Source organism: Euprymna scolopes, chromosome 15 (assembly GCF_053919585.1).
Source record: "Euprymna scolopes isolate OS-2025 chromosome 15, ASM5391958v1, whole genome shotgun sequence".
NCBI lineage: Eukaryota > Metazoa > Mollusca > Cephalopoda > Sepiida > Sepiolidae > Euprymna > Euprymna scolopes.
The window spans coordinates 55,339,600-55,356,498 of record NC_136496.1 but is presented as its reverse complement, the minus strand read 5'-3'; the positions used below and the strand labels follow the sequence as shown (position 1 = coordinate 55,356,498).

The 16,899-nt window shown below is 30.4% G+C and overlaps 1 protein-coding gene across 2 annotated transcripts in view; it reads right to left on the bottom strand.

Annotated features, from left to right (window-relative positions):
* Positions 1-16,899, bottom strand: part of LOC145293835 (GRIP1-associated protein 1-like) — a 690,744-nt gene that overhangs the window by 257,098 nt on the left and 416,747 nt on the right. For both annotated transcript variants that reach the window (XM_080140492.1, XM_080140494.1), the window contains 3 exons: positions 14,455-14,511; positions 9,886-9,985; positions 2,747-2,798 (listed from right to left, as the gene is read on the bottom strand). In XM_080140492.1, the coding sequence (XP_079996618.1) occupies positions 2,747-2,798; positions 9,886-9,985; positions 14,455-14,511 (209 nt within the window). The remainder of the gene's footprint in view (positions 1-2,746; positions 2,799-9,885; positions 9,986-14,454; positions 14,512-16,899) is intronic.

Genomic DNA, 16,899 nt, shown 5'->3' with positions numbered 1-16,899 from the left:
TCTATATATGGTATGATTCTTGCAAAATATAAGATTAAGAGGCGACCTCATTTGCATATTACATCAAGGAAAAAGGATTTTACTAAAAGTTGATTCATATTCATAATATATTTAATTTATTTTGAATTATTACTGTACATCGATTTTTTTAGAAACTGGTTTCAAGTTACTTCCTCTGGATGCCACCTGTTGTCTCCTATTAAATAAATCTCACTTGTCTGTTTAAATGTATGCATGTATGTTTGTATGTCTGCCTAAAAGTTTGGACAGAGGCGACAGATTTTCACGAGAATGGTATCGTTTTGAAGCTCGACTCTTTGAATGAAAAATATTTAAAAAATTGGCTAAAAACATTAATTCCTTCACCTTCGACTGGGCACTTTTTTTACAAGGAGGGGGTCGCTTTTTTCAACAATATTTTTTAAAGTTATCCCCTCTTTTTGATTGACTAGCCTTAATTTAAACTTTCGCCACTTCCAGTTTGAGATGGACACAATAACAAAGACGTCATGTTTCTTGAGGGTTTCTTTTCACATTTTCTTCCTCCTTTGTGGTACAGGTTCGAGCTTCACGTTTTCTTTTTAAATTTTTTTTTTTTGCTCAACACACACACCTCCAGCCACCTGCGCAACGCCAGGCACCCAGGCTAATGTCTAATATAAATCTCAAACGCCTGTCAGTGTATGTGTATGTTTGCATGTCACGCTAAAACTTTTGACACACGCACCCAATATGAACAAAATTGGTATTGTTTGAAAACTCAGTTTTTTGGCCATAAATGGCCATAAATATTAATTCTTTCACTGTCAACTGGGCTGTTTTTTTTATAAGAAGGGGTCACTTTTTTCGTCAACATTTTTGTAAAGTCATCATACGCCTTACAATGACAAAGCTTAATTTGAACAGCAGCAATGTCATATATTATGGTGGGTGTGGCAGCTAAACCGTTTGTTTTTTGTTTGTTTTTTTCACTATTTTTACTTCCTATTCCTATTCTTAGCATTTGAGCCTGCTTACTACTTTTTTTTTTTTTGCACTCACATATTCTTAGGTTTTCATTTTTTTAGGGAGGTTTTGAAATAGTTTTTTTAAAGGGCTCCTTTAATCAATACCCTTACCATAAAACCTCTCCACACCAGGGCAATGCCGGGAACTCCCACTAGTCTATATATAGAAAAGCAAAAATGTGTGTATGTATGTATGTTTGTATGTATGTATGTGTGTTTGTGTGTCCGCTAAAAACTTTCGACAGACAGAACAAAAATTCACAAACTTGGTATCATATTGAAGCTCCATCTTTAGCCCGAAAAATATCAAAATATTGGCCAAAAACGTTAATTTTTCACCCTGAAATCAACAATTTTCTATAGGAGGGGGGGGGGGTCAACGCATGTGTCAGATGATGCCATGACCTGATTTAGTTTAAATAGTTGAAGAACTGACTGAATTTCATGTACGTCGTGTTAGCTCAGTTGGTTAGAGTGTTGGGTCATTATCTAAACGTTTTATGTTCGAATCGTGGTGTGAGATGTCTTTTTTCTTCTTTTTTTTTTCGATTTTTTAAATTTAAATATTGAACCAATGTTATTTAAGCCATTTTTCACGTAATGTTCGTTTTTCTGGTTTTTTTTTTTTACTTCGCTTATTCTTAGGTTTTCATTAACACCCCCAACCGACCACACACACCCAAAAACACCCAGGTAACCACCGATTTTTTAAATTTTAATATCGAAACAGGCTTATTTAAGCCATTTTTCAAGTGTTTTTTTTTTTTTCAGAAGTTTTAACGTTTGTTTTTCTGTTTTCATTTTTGTTTTTTTGATTTTTACATTTAACATCGTTCGTTTGTCTTACATTAGTTTTTTTTGTGTTTTTTTTTTCCAATGTTTTGATTACCGCCCCCCCCCCCGGTACCCCCCCCCCGCTTAAGTTTTAACGTTCGTTTTTATGTTTTTTTTTTTCTACTTCGCTTATTCTTAGGTTTTCATTAACAACCACACACGCCTACAAACACTCGAGCAACGCCGGGTACCCCCCGCTAGTTTATTATATAAATCTAAAACGTTGGTTTGTATGTTTGTGTGTGACCGCTAAAAACTTTCGTCAGCCGTATCGAACCGGGTCAAAACCAGTATTATGTGAAATAGCGATCCCTTGCATAAATAATATCTGAAAATTAGAAAAAAAGATTTATTCTGTGGTGATCAACTGGACCATTTCTTGCAAGGATGGAGGAGGGGGTGTCACTTTCTGAGATGCCATTTTTTGCAAGTCACAGAGGCATTTATGTTCATAAACGTTATTTTTTCAAGGTCATGACATCATAAGTTGTCATGGTTCAGTGGTCAAAAGCATTTACCACTTACCCTTTTCCCTTCTTTTGCATTTAAGATTCGAGTCTGCCCAGTGTGCCTTTTTTTTTTTTTTGCAGCCCCACAGGTATTCACTTCTATTTTGATTGAAATAAAAGTTGTTTTGATTCTTTTGGGGGGTTGGGGGCAGGTCCAGTTCATCACCTAGTTCTTCCATTATTTTCTGGGAGTTGCTCAATATCCTTAGTATTGCAGCTCTGTCCAAACAAAATTTCATGTCCATCCGAGCAACACCGGATATCCATGCAAGTATATATATATATATATATATATATACATATATAGAGATTCATACACACACATACATATATATATATCATACACACTGTATATCTAGATATCTACAAATTTGTTTATAGCTTTGTTTGACTTACCTACTCTCTGTCCGATCGCTAGCATCCACAGGTTTGAATAATTCATCAACGCCTGCAAAAAAATAACAGATTTAAATGCATCAAAAATTGCCTTGTACTCGCAGAATAATGCATGCGCTTGTTTTGTTATTGTACCTACCATTCAAAAGCCAACAAATGATGTCATCAATTATTGAAGATTAACTTCACTTCATTTCTTATGCATTTTAACAGAAACATGGAAAAAGGTGTTTGTTTTTCTAATAAAATGCTGTATTCGTCTGAAGTTGTTTAATTTATAGGAGAAATGCATTTGTAACGAGACATTTAAAATAGCCATAAAAAAAAGCTATTATTAGATTACTTAACTTCCAACTGAACCAATTTTGAATTTTGAACAAACATTGAGTCATGACAGTAATGCAGTTTAGTGTTTTATGTTGAGCAAAAATACTACTTATACTATATTATGAGATAAATGTAAGAGAAACATCCTGGTGAGAATTTTTTTTTTGGGGGGGGGGGGGATCTAGAGAAAGTTTTTACAAAGTATCAAGAGATGTTGTCTGGTAGGTTTTGCATGAATAGGGACAAGCAAGTAGTTGATGAAGGTTATGCAAGCAATGTGCAAAAATATTCAAAATCTTGTTAAAATTAACAGCACATTTAGTGAAAACATTAGTATTAAAGAGGAAATATATAAGAGATCTGTACTTAGCAACGTTGTTTTGAAAGTTTTCTATGGGTTGTCTGCAAAAGTAGCTTTATGGTGATGATCAGAGCGTGTAGAGTTGGAAAGCCTCAGGATGAGAACACTTTTTTCAACTCAGTTTTTGGAAAGAGAGTTGGAAGCAATTAAATATTTTGTGATAGTTAGGTTTAAAAGTGATAACCAGTTTATGTGTAAAAAAAAAATGAAAAGAGATGAGAACTGACATGGAGAAACTATATCTGAAAGGAGGGGGTATTAAGACTATTCAGAGTTTTTTTTTTTACCTCGGTAATACCATTGAAGCACGGTAATATTTACTGCTAAGAGAATTGGTATCTGTTCCCTTGAAACTGAAACTATATTATTAATTTTAATAATGTATTAATAATTTTATTAATGTATTAATAATTTTAATGATGTATTAATATTTTAATAATGTATTAATAATTTTAATAATGACTTAATAATTTTATTAATGCATTAATAATTTTAATAATGTATTAATAATTTTATTAATGTATTAATAATTTTAATAATGTATTAATAATTTTAATAATGTATTAATAATTTTAATAATGTATTAATAATTTTAATAATGTATTAATAATTTTAATAATGTATTAATAATTGTATAATTTTAATCATGTATAAATAATTTTATTAATATATTAATAATTTTAATCATGTATTAATAATTTTATTAATGTATTAATAATTTTAATAATGCATTAATAAGTTTAATAATATATTAATAAGTTTAATAATGTATTAATAATGTTAATAATTTTAATAATGTATAATTTTATTAATGTATTAATAGTTTTAATCATGTATTAATAATTTTAATCAAGTATTAATAATTTTATTAACGTATTAATAATTTTAATAATTTTATTAATTAAATATCTTTTAATGCTGCATTCAGTTTACTATACTATTCAATGCTTAATACCAGAGGAAATGGCACGGGCATAGTTTCTGTTCTTCTCTCATACTATCTACAATCAACTGATCTTATTAATGTATTTTTAAGGGGAGGGGTTATTACAGTATCTGTTCAGTGATCATAATTCTATCTTCCTAAGCATTACCCCCTCCTTTGTGATGCAATATGGTATATGTTCATTCTTCATGATACCATTCTTCAAGGCTAGCAAGACTAGTTACAGCTAATCAAGATAAACTCAATTATAAAACCAAGGAATATTTTGTGTGATTAAAATGCGTAGGAAAAAACTGGTCAAAAAATGTTTAAAACAATTTTATGAATAATATTAAATTAGTAAAAGAGAGAAATTTCCTTCCAACCTCAGTGATCAGTCCCTCTTAGCTTTGGTTCAACCAATTTTAAGCTTAGAGCTCCAAAATACTATTTAGTAACATCTGCTTTAATTGTGTAGCACATTGCTTTCTTTTGAGGCTGGGCTTGTGTCCAACCAAAGCAAGACTAACTAGTGAAGTTGAAAAACTCTAAAACCATCAAGCCGGCATTTCACTGACAGTTCATCCTAAAGCATGATCAAAAAAGTTTTTTTGGTCAAATATTATCTTTTTTTTTTTTTTTAACTATATTGAGAGCTCTGCTTTTGCAACAAGTAATAAAAAAAAAAGGTTAAAAATAACATAATACTAATTCAATAATCACCAGAACACAGACATACTTGCATTCATATTCCGAACAGTTGTCCTTATTTTGTTTTGTTTTTTTATGGTTACACAGTCTAGACTGTTTCAAGTACCTTTTTCTGTCTTCAGTAATCTTATAAAAATTCAATTCCTAATACAAAAAAAAATTTAAATAAATACAAGATATATTAAAGGCATCAGAGTAGTCTATTTAATAAATTGAAAATTCTGAATTGATTACCAACTATGATGTAAGGCACATAACAAATTCTACAGAGTTGAATGTGTGAAAGCTTATGAGCATAAAAAGAAACACGTCAATTACAACAATGCCTAATTGCAGAAATGTTATCAAATAGCATAAGGATTAAAGTTAAATACCAAAGAATATCTTTAAATAAAATGTAGAATCAATCAGATTTGAAGCACACAAAAATCAGCAAATACCAAAAGGACACATTTTGGATTGACAAAAAATTATTTTTCTCTTATTTTTGGTTTAATTATAAGCAGGCAATATGCACACATTTGCCTTCATAGATGCAATCAAAAAAATTTTATTTACAAATGAAACGTTTTGTAAACTTCAGAAAAGTTACAAATTCTTTTTTTAGCAAAATGTATGAATGGAATAATATTTTAAAAATACATAATTTTATTTAGAAAAATGTTTATCGCATTTTATAAAAAATACATTGCCACGATGGCAAAGTTACACACAAATCAGTTTTGAATGTAGTGAAATATATATATTTCAACAAAAGTCAAGGGAAGCATATATTAAATATTTATTTAGCATAATAAAATAAAATCTTAAAAATTGATTCAATATTTTGATATTTGCTGATTTAGGGATGACTACAAATCATTAAATTTACAAAAAAATGAATAAATATTGGATTGTAATAAAACGGCATGCAATAAATATTTTTTCAAAACTGTCCTTAACCATTAGGTGCAAATTGTAGTATCTGTTCTGATACTACACGCGATTATTTTCTCTCTTTGGTCAGTGAAGAACAAATACTTCTAAACTAAGGCAATTCTAATTTTCATCTCAATCCAAATCATCCCTAACTCTGCACTTGTTGCGGGGCAAGTAAATAACCACATCTGAAATGTTTTTTTGTATGTTTGTTTCTTTAGTTTGTTCATGAAACACCTTCCTTCTTTTATAAATCCACAAAGTAAAACACTTTTTAAAATGTTTGTTGAAATTTTTTAATTTTGTTTATACATGTTGTTTAAAAATTTTCTATGTTTTTTAAATTAAAACAAAACTTTCTCACACTAAAGAGATTTATCCTTCACTCTCCAAGGACAGGAAAAATGAAGTGTAATATCATAACAGACACTACACTTTGCTCCTAGCAAAAAGGTCAAGATATTTTCTGTGTATTTCTTTAATATATTTAAATATTTTTGTAAAACATGTTGACATACATGTCTTGCTATACGCACATTTTTCGAAAAAAAGTTTTATTTAAAATGAAAAACTAAACAATACACATTTGCATTCATAAAATAGTTTTAATTTTAAAATAGATTTATTTACAAAACCAAAAAAGTTTTCCATAATAAAATGGTTTGCAAAAAAAAATTAAAATAAATAAATAAAACTTCTATCAATTAAAAAAAATCTGCAAAAAATCCTTGTATATTTTGTTTACAATTGAACTGAAAGTAAAAGAATCCAGTGTCATTGTTTCAACATGTGTCCTTTAGTATTTCTTGATTCTGGAGTACCTCAAGTCTAATTGATCCAAAATGTGTCCATTCCATCTGTGCAATTAGCAATGTTTGTGTTTAACAACCTATCAACCTTTCTATGGTCATTTAAGGTCATGCAGATTTTGTGGAAATTTTGGTGTGTTATTGTGTGTCCCAAGTTTGAGAGGTTAGTTAATTTTGGTGAATAAGTTTATCTCTTTCAGAAAGTCTGTTATCTTGGTTGGTTTTATTTTTTTCAAGAGATCTTTAAGTTTGAAAGTATTTATTTTGATATGGAATAAAGTCAGCACACTCCAGTAATGTATGTTTGAAAGTGAGCTTTTCCTGACATTCTGTGCATAATGAAGGTTCAGCACCTTTGAGAGCGGCCTATATGTATTACTACAACTTCATTTTTTTCTGTTAGAGTTTTTTTTTTTCGGTAGCATTCTCCAATGATTGGTTTAATTTTTAGTAGTTTATTGTTTACTTATTGATTCCATTCTTCTTGCCATTTGTTGGTAATCATTTTTTTAATTTGGGGTTTTATAGTCTGTGTATGGTATTTTGATGATAGAGATTTTTCCCTTTGCAGCTCTTTTTGCTTCTTTGTCAGCTCTCTCATTTCCATTAAGCCAGATATGACTCGGTATCCAACATAGGATTATTTCTTTATTATTTGTGAGTTGGTGTAGTTTGTTCAGCACTTGAATGGTTAGGGGTGGTGCAGATTCCAGAGTTTGACAAGGTACACTTGTAGAAGGCTTGAATTTATATTGACCGAAATGTTGTGAAAATGACACTGAAGATGAGAACAGTAGTCTGAAGAATCCAAATAATATGGAGAGTGTAATATGCAGAAATACTATTTTAAACTTAAGGATAATTGAGTAAAGAAAATATGATTTCAAATAAAATACAATTTCATGCTTAAAGGTGACAAATCAAAGAAAATATGATTTCAAACTAAAATGGACAGACGCCCACACGATCTTCAAACTTTAGGATGCTAGACCAAAAAAATATGATTTTAAGTTTAAAAGTGACAAACCAAAGAAAATGCAATTTCAAATTTAAGGGTAACACTTCAAATAAAATATAATTTCAAGCTTAAGGAATAATGAAAATGATTACAAACAAATGTTTGAGCATAAAAAACTAACAAAAATTATATTTCTGAATTAATTATTGAATGATGTACTGATTCATTTTGCTCAATTCATGTCTTTTCTCCTTTTAACACAAAAGAGTCATCATTTTGAAAAGAAACACATATACAGCATTTTATATCCTTTGCAAAATTGTATATTCCAATGAATTAATTAAACAAACAATTGTCCCTTCACTTCCAATAAGGTAGATTTATTCAACTGTAAACATTCATGTATGACTATATTTTAATACAAACAAACTCCATTTTTCTGGTTTTATATAAATTGAAGTTAATCAATATATTGGAAATATTTAATAAGAAAAAAAAAATAATGATAATCTCTCAACCATTTTTTGTAAATCCTTATTTTACAAAGAATTTTAACATTTTTATATTTTGTTAAGTTGAATCTCTAAGCATATTTTTCAGTGATCAACTTGGGAAAGAAGGGGGAGGTACAATTATTCAGAGGAATGCAGTGTCATTTATTCATTGTAAATATCATCAATAGTTGCTGCAGTTGACACAAGAAAATCAATTCTTGAAAGAAAAATATAATACAAAGAAATTTTTCTTCTTCTCTTTTAAATGTTCAATACATTGACCTAATATGAAGAAAAAGAAGTAGGAATAAGAGAATGCACATTTTGTGTATTTTCTTAAAATAAACATTTTAGGGCGTTTCTGGATTTTTCCTTGCAGCTAGACTTTCGCCATGCTAGATAGGTCAATAGATAAGAACACTATAGAACTGTTTTTTTAGGAGAAATGTTCTTAAGGCATTCTCCCCTACAAAAGTAGATAGGGACAAATAAAGAAAAGTTGTTTTGAAGATAAAGAAAGATATAGAGAAAGTGAGTGAATAGAGAGAAAGAGAGAAGGAGTGTGTAGATGGAGAGAGAGAGAGAGAGAGAGAGAGAGAGAGAGAGAAGACACCAAAGTAAACAAATAGCAATTATTCCAAGAAGATTGGTAGGCACAATCCAAGGAAGACAGACATAAGTAGGTATGTCGTATATAAATGGAGATGAGCAAGGTAAACAAGCTGACCAGTAGGTAAATAGAAAGAAATGTAGGTAAGTAAATGGGTAGATACACATATAATGACAAGCCTTCTCTTTCTCTTGCACACACTTTTTACAACAACAACATATAGCCCTCACCCCCTCTCTTTCAGACACACACATGTTTGAATCTATGCCAAAATTGCCAAACTAATTATGAAGGGCATGCAAATAATATTCAAAAGTTTGTTTTGTCTTCTTGTGTTTTTTATGGCACAGATTAAGTTTTAAAATGAAGACCACTTTATTTATGGAACAGTTACATAAACACTTGATTATTTTGTTCTAGTTTGTATTTACCTACTTATATCTTCATCATCATTGCCACCTTTTTGTTTTGCATCTTTTCGAAATAATCCAGCATCCTGACTCAATTTCAACCTATCTCTAAACCTTGACCCATATCTGATCACTGCTAAACCATATTTTGATACTTATCCACACTAGTAATTGTCTGTATTTTGTCATATGTCCTAGTGACATATGGCCGAGTGGTCCTAGACGTTGTATCAAAGTTTACAGTTACCCAAAGGTGCTGAGTTCAATCCTGAACGAAGGCAGTGAAAAAGTAACATTCAAAACAGAGAATCAGCAACTATGTCCCAGAGCCTAGCTGGAGTCCGAACACGGTACCCCCGTAATAATAATAAAGGGTTGGGTTCGAGACTCCTAACAAACGGTTCCCCAGTTCGATACAAAACACCTGATGAAGGTCGGAGGGCAAAACGGCCGAAACATTGTGACAATAACAACCAAGATGAGGAAGTCAGCCCGACAATCTCAATCAATTATCCACACCACTTATTAAAAAAATTAATTAAATGAAAATGCAAAAAAAAAGTGCAGTGTAGCAGTTTTTCTTAATCCAGAAGCCAAACAAAATATTTGTTCTTACCATGTCTGCTTTTGGGGTCAGAGAGTACTTCTTGGAGCCTCTCTTGTAACTTCTCAGCTCTTTTACGTTCAGCATGAAGCTGCCGCTTCAAATCTTTAACCTACAAAATAAAGTTCAGATATCAATTAGGAATTATTTTTCTCTGAAAAAAGAACAATTTTCGAGAAGTAAGTTGGGAGGGAGGGGCTACGTCATACAATGTGGTGATTGGTTGAAAACGATTCTACTTACAAAGAATCAAATTGAAGATGGCTACATGGTGGTTCAATTTTTTTTTTTTTTTTTTTTTTTACAAAATGAAAATGTGTGTATGTATGTTCACTTTTTGTGTACGTCTTCAAAAGGCTTTTTTCCGGCAGATTCTCGAGGTCGTCACTCATTTTTAAAACTTTTTACATCACGTCTAAATGATAATATCTACGACTTAACAGGGGATGGCCTCTCTATTTAATTTGCCCGACTTTGAAACGCTAAATATTCGACATTTTCGGATCGGCACGTGTTGCTTTCGTTTTTCGGTATAAAAAAAGCAAAACTCGATTCAAATCACTGACCCACAGCCAGTGGTCTATAGAAAGCGATGTAACGTTTGGTCAATGTTTCATCATATCAGACGGTTGCTTTCATTTCGAGACGAGAGACTCCCCCTAATAAACAGGGAGCTGGTTTTCCCCAAAGTTAGGTAAAAACAAACAAACCGGGTTATTGACCTCATTAAAAACTGTCCCTCAGAAAATGTTAACTGCTGAAGAGCTATTGCTTACGATCGCCACATGTACATTAAGCTTTTTTGTATAAAAAAAGAAGCCAACAGACTCGCGGTAAATAAAACACTGTCCCACACTCAAAATTCACGTCATTAACTCGTCAAAAACGGACACCTGCCAGGTCGCACTTTTTTTTTTCCACACTTTACTATTTTCCAACTGCGCGTCAAGGCTTTGTTTTTTTTTTTTTAAACAACCAACGATTTTCTTTTCATTTACCCCAAAACACACACACCTACAAACACCCGGGCAACGCCAGGTACCCCCCCCCCCCGCTAGTCTCTTATAAAGGCTTGGAGGCCAATTGAAGATAAGCTTTATGAGTGTACAGTAGTCAATGGGATCATAGTAATCATTCGAAGTGTAAATTTGGTAAATTGGATTACTTAAGAGGACAGCTCATCAAGAACTTGTTTACATTGGACTTGAAGACGACCATATTGTAGTCAGCTGGAAAGTTGGCAAATAAAACAGAGTTCCAAAGGTGGGTAGTTCTAAGATAATAGCTTTGATCATAGAATCCGCATTTAGGTTTAGGCACAGATAAAAAGTGAGGGAAATTATTGATGGTGTTTTTAGATTGGTGTGTGTTTTCATGAAAGTTTGGCAAATGGGAACCATAGATTGGAATTCAATCAAGCATTTGCCATGAAAATAGAGAAAAGGCAGGGACAGGTTCTCAACGTCTCTTCTATGGGAAACTGACAGATGCTTTGAGTAGTTTTTATTTCCATTTTTATTTTTCTGATTTCCCATTGCTGATATATTAGATCATGACATTCACTTTTTTTTTTATTGTTAAAGGATTTGTGAAATAATATTATTCAATGAATCTATCATAGAAGGTTGCATTGCATAAATTATCTTTGAAGTAAAATATTTTAATCAGATAATGAGGGAGTTATTTATGCTATAAAAATATGAGATGAATTTTGTTGTTTTGGGGTAAGTTTAGATGAGCACCAAAAGTTGCATCGATTAAAGAAACAAAAAACTGCATACATTTTTTTTATAAGTTAAAGTTTGTATTTATTGCATCTTGGAACTTTTAGCACTTAATGACTTTCTTCTACATCGTGACATTTTAAAATGACTTGGTTACTTTTAGCAACATTTCGTAACAACTACATTTATTGTTTTGATCTAATTCGTCTTTTTTCTTTACTTCCTCTATACCAATACTTTCTTATACTCCCTATCAATTAAAAAAAAAAAAATTTTTAACTCCTGAAGTTTAATTTTTGACACTTTCTGTAGCAAAATATTTTTGAAATTTAGGTTCAAATTTTTTGAAAATTCTTTTAAAAAACTTATAAAACATTGACAGGTGAAACGCACTGAAATGTTAGTTTGGACACTGATCAACCAAAATGTAATTTAAAGACAAAATAATAAAAATATATTTGTTTTCTTACTATTGAGTTTAATTGATTACTTTCATGTGTTCTTTTTTTACATATTTTTTCTTATTTCAGTGATTATGTATATACTAAGTTATTTACTAATTTGTTTTTCTGGTATGCTTGTCCTCCTCCTCCCTCAAAAAAAAAAAAAAATTACTGTTAAAATTGCTATTCAAATTTATTGTTGTCAATTTTGCAGTTTGTGATTTGCTTTCTATTTTCTCAAAATAAAGGCATTCTCCAATTGGATGGAAAGTTTGACTATATGTTCTTTTGCAAAAAAAAAAAAAAAAAAAAAAAAAGTAATATGCTGTTTGTTTTTGGTGGACTTTTCAGTTAGTCATACTAATAAAGTGCCACTTAGCATTGAATATGTTAGCAAAAGCAATAGAAACTTCAATTCAAATCAAGTCTGGAAAGGCAAGTAGCCTCAGGAATTACATACGTAAACTTTGCTAACTGAATTCTGGTAAGCAAAAAAAGTTTCATGTAATTTATAAAAATGCATATATATATAAAAAAAATACTCTTCCGATAAAAATTCCTTCAAAATGTTATCAAAACAGGTTTTTAATCACACAAAAAGTATGTACATTCTGAAGCACCAAATGTAGTCAGAAGAAAACTTCAGTCAGAGTCAAAAAATAAACAGATTTTACCAAAAATGAAAATAAAATTGATGTCCTGCCAACCTGATGATTAAAATTTTACTTTCTTGACTTTCTCTGTGGCAAACTGCTGTACTAAATTCTCTGTGTCAATTTCTCACCTTAGTTCATGTTCATTGCTGTTTGAAACCTATTTGCGATTTTGAGTCTCATTCCTGTATACCGTCTTTTGACACACACTATTCTTTTTCACTAGACATTGAAATCACATGAATATACCTCAATTATACATTCGGTCTGTAACACTAGTGATGGTCAAACATTCTTACCTATGATATCAATACTATTTGTTTAACAGCATTAATTAGGGACTACACACTAGTTTCCATTTCTGATATGCAGTCACTAGATTTTCTTAAACGTTTTATGATATCTTGTAAATTTGAATATACATGCTCTTGCATGTTGAAAGTTATCAAGTTAATTTTTTTTAAACTGCAAATGATTTGCATCTTTTCACTCTATCAGAAGGCTTTTACCAAAGATTATATAAGAGAGAGAGAGAGCCGGGTTGACAGATATATATTTCAACATACAATTATGATAATAATTTTCCAGTTAATCCTTTTTTTTTTGTTTTGAGAAGCAAAGGGATTTTGCAGCAGATGGAATTCCTAGGGAACTTTCCCTCCACCCCCTGCAATTGCATATTATATTTTTCTTATTGATATCCCTGATCAATGTTGGCTTAGGACAATGTGAAATGATTCAATTCATACCTGTTTACAGAGAATTCATGTTCAGCTGAGTAATTACACATGTATTAAGCTTGAGAGTATTTCTATTTAAAATATTTCTTTAAAAACTGAACCAATGAAACTCCTGTAAATCTAACATATAAGGTTATCTTGTGAGATTTTTAAAGTTGGACCTGAATAGCATTTAAGCTGATATATCAAACTTTTGATTTTGACTAGACAATTTTGTTGTTGCTGTTGTTGTACCATGTCATTGGCATGCTATAATGATGTCCTTTTTTTAGATTTCATTTTTAAAATTATGTAGTCCATGTTAGACACCTTGTAAGAGGGAAACATTTTTTCAATTATGATCAAAAGAAATGAATATAAGCAAGGATGAACAACTGATATTTTTTTGGTGGTCAATAGAAATGAGTCATTTTTTTCACTTACAACTAAAATATTTCTTTTTCTATACACATTTAAAAAATAGATAGCTTCTGTATATTCTTATATTGCATAATTTAAATCATGCATTTGACAAAAGGTTACAGTTTTCATTTGCGTGTGTGTGTGTGCATATGTATATATGGATACCTTGTGTTTTTAATACTTATTTCTATTGTATTCAAAGATAGCATTTTTATATTTTTAACGTTGCATTTGACAAAAAAACATTTAATTTTTCTTTTCTTTGGATTTCCTCCTTTGTCTCTTTGTACATAGGTATAAGTACAAGAATTTAATATATATATATATATATATATATATATATATATATATATATATATATATATAAAAGAGAAAGACACACACAGATATTATGTGTGTATTTTGTATTTCTTTTCAATATTTAACTGTTATTCTATCTAAAAATAGTTTGTCTTGTTCCAGAAAATTGAATATGTAACAAATTAAATTTTACCATTCTTTTTTGTGGCATCATTTAGTTTTTTAAATAGCAAGTGCCATTCCTGAATTCCTCAATAATATTCCAACCGCAATATCAGATGATAAAAAATACATTTGAAGATGAATGAAAATTACTCACCATTGTCAAACCCTTCTTTTCATGGATCTTTTTTTCATCAATTCCATCCTTGATTTCCTAGAAAAAGAGAAACACTTGCATGAATAGGAAATAATATCAAAATGAGATCCAAATGCGTTACATAGTTTTGCCAGCAATTCTTTTTTCATTTTCATAGACTTTGAAAAAGACAAAATGAGTATGCACATATACTTGGGAATAGAGATTAAGGAGGAAGGTGTGGGAGTAACAGTGTAATTTTTTAAAAATTAAATAATTCCAATATCTGCAGAGATTATTATAATCATTTAAAATAGCGCCCCCTCCCTCCCAAAAATACCATGGTTGTTTAGCATTTTCTCTTTCATCTTACTGTAAAAATAATTGTCATCTAAATATTCTTTAAACAACACAAAGTCACATTTTTTTAATTGTAACAATTCGACATGTTAAAATTAAAGGATGTCAAAATTCTATTTATGATAATCTATGCGATGTTGGAACAAACCATTAAAAAATAATCTTCAAATGTATGACAAAAATATCAAATATTTCTCAACTACATATATATTTTTCAAGAGATTTGAAACATGATAATGTACTTACAAATGAAGATACAAAGAGATTGAAGCTCTTTTGGCAGCATATTCTTTCCATAATACTCAAGTAAATAGGATATCAGAGGAAAATATAAGGAGGACAATAAGAATTCATTTCACTCATCTGAATGTGTTACTGCAGTTTCATGGCTCATTCACTCATTGTTTTGCAATGATTTAATGAAAACTTCAAATGGACAACTCAAAATTTTAATGAAAACTTCAAATCGACAACTCAAAATAACAGATTTCTGAAAAGTGAAAGTTGTATTTCAAAACTAAGTGGCTTGTATTCATAAAACGCTATTTTTCCGATCAAAACATATTTATCGTTTCGGGGTTAGACTGAATTCTTATTATTAATAACCTAAACATTTCTTTCAAATCTAATAGATAAATCTCACTGTGTGTGTGTGTGTGTCTCTGTCACCATTTTTCAAATTGTATCTCCTCTTAGATGGATGGTCGCTGGACGGCATGCAGTAGCTCAAAAGATTGCATTTTGGGTGCAGAATTTTATTAGAGGTATTTACTCGGTTAAAACAATTGCTAAGGAGTTCAAAAAAGGGTTCAAACTTGAAAGAAATGACAGCTTAACGAGTGCCATGGCGTCGTCCTGCGCATGCGCACATTCTATAACATAGACATTTATTCATTTAGTAAATTTACAACTGTTTTACAACAGTCATCTCTTTGGTGCAGTGGATAACATCATCGACTACTAACACAAGTGTTGTGGTTTCGAGCTCCACTGTTTCTTTTTTTTTTTACATTCCGATATTCTTGACTTTTAAATGCCATGGAATAATTATACAAAAACACTTATTTAAAAAAAAAAAATACAGAAGAATGTTTTTACTGTACATAACGAAAATGTCATTCCAAATGCATAGGATATATTATATATCAACTTATTTGCAACATTCCAAAAATCACGTAAATAGATCAATGGCATTTTGTATTGAATTCACTCCTAAACTAATTAACTGATCATTATGAATTTTAATTATGTGTATATGTTTATATATTTGTATATATATTGGATTCACTCCAAAACTAATAACATTAAGACTCTAGAAAGACATGCTAGCTACGAGTTGACAAACAGACGGAGAACGGAATCTTCTAGCGCAACAACGTTAAGTATTTTTTTATTTTTTATTTTTTAAACTAATCCTAAATGTTTCTTTCTATGTTACCTTGTTTATAAACGTGTTTTTTCGTGTTTTATTTATGTATTTTGTCTGTATTCCCCTGTATTATCCGCCCCCCTCATTCTACAAAGTTAAACAATAAAAACAAACAAAATGCCGGCAACTAACAATAAAAGAAAAAATGCCGGGAATTATTCTAATAGAATAGATAATAGGACTTTATAAAAAAAAAGAAAAAAAAGTTAGAACTTTTTTTTTTTAAACAAAAAAAAAATGTAGATTAAATATTTTCACACATCCGACCGTAACGACTTTTATACTATAAATAGATAGGCACTCGACCAAGTTATCCGGAAGTAGAAATCTTCTTTCACTCTAGAAAGACATGCTAGCTACGAGTTGACAAACAGACGGAGAACGGAATCTTTTAGCGCAACAACGTTAAGTATTTTTTTATTTTTTATTTTTTAAACTAATCCTTAATGTTTCTTTCTATGTTACCTTGTTTATAAACGTGTTTTTTCGTGTTTTATTTATGTATTTTGTCTGTATTCTCCTGTATTATCCGCCCCCCTCATTCTACAAAGTTAAACAATAAAAACAAACAAAATGCCGGCAACTAACGATAAAAGAAAAAATGCCGGGAATTATTCTAATAGAATAGATAATGTTAGGACTTTATTTAAGTAGTATACTTAATATATACTTTTACT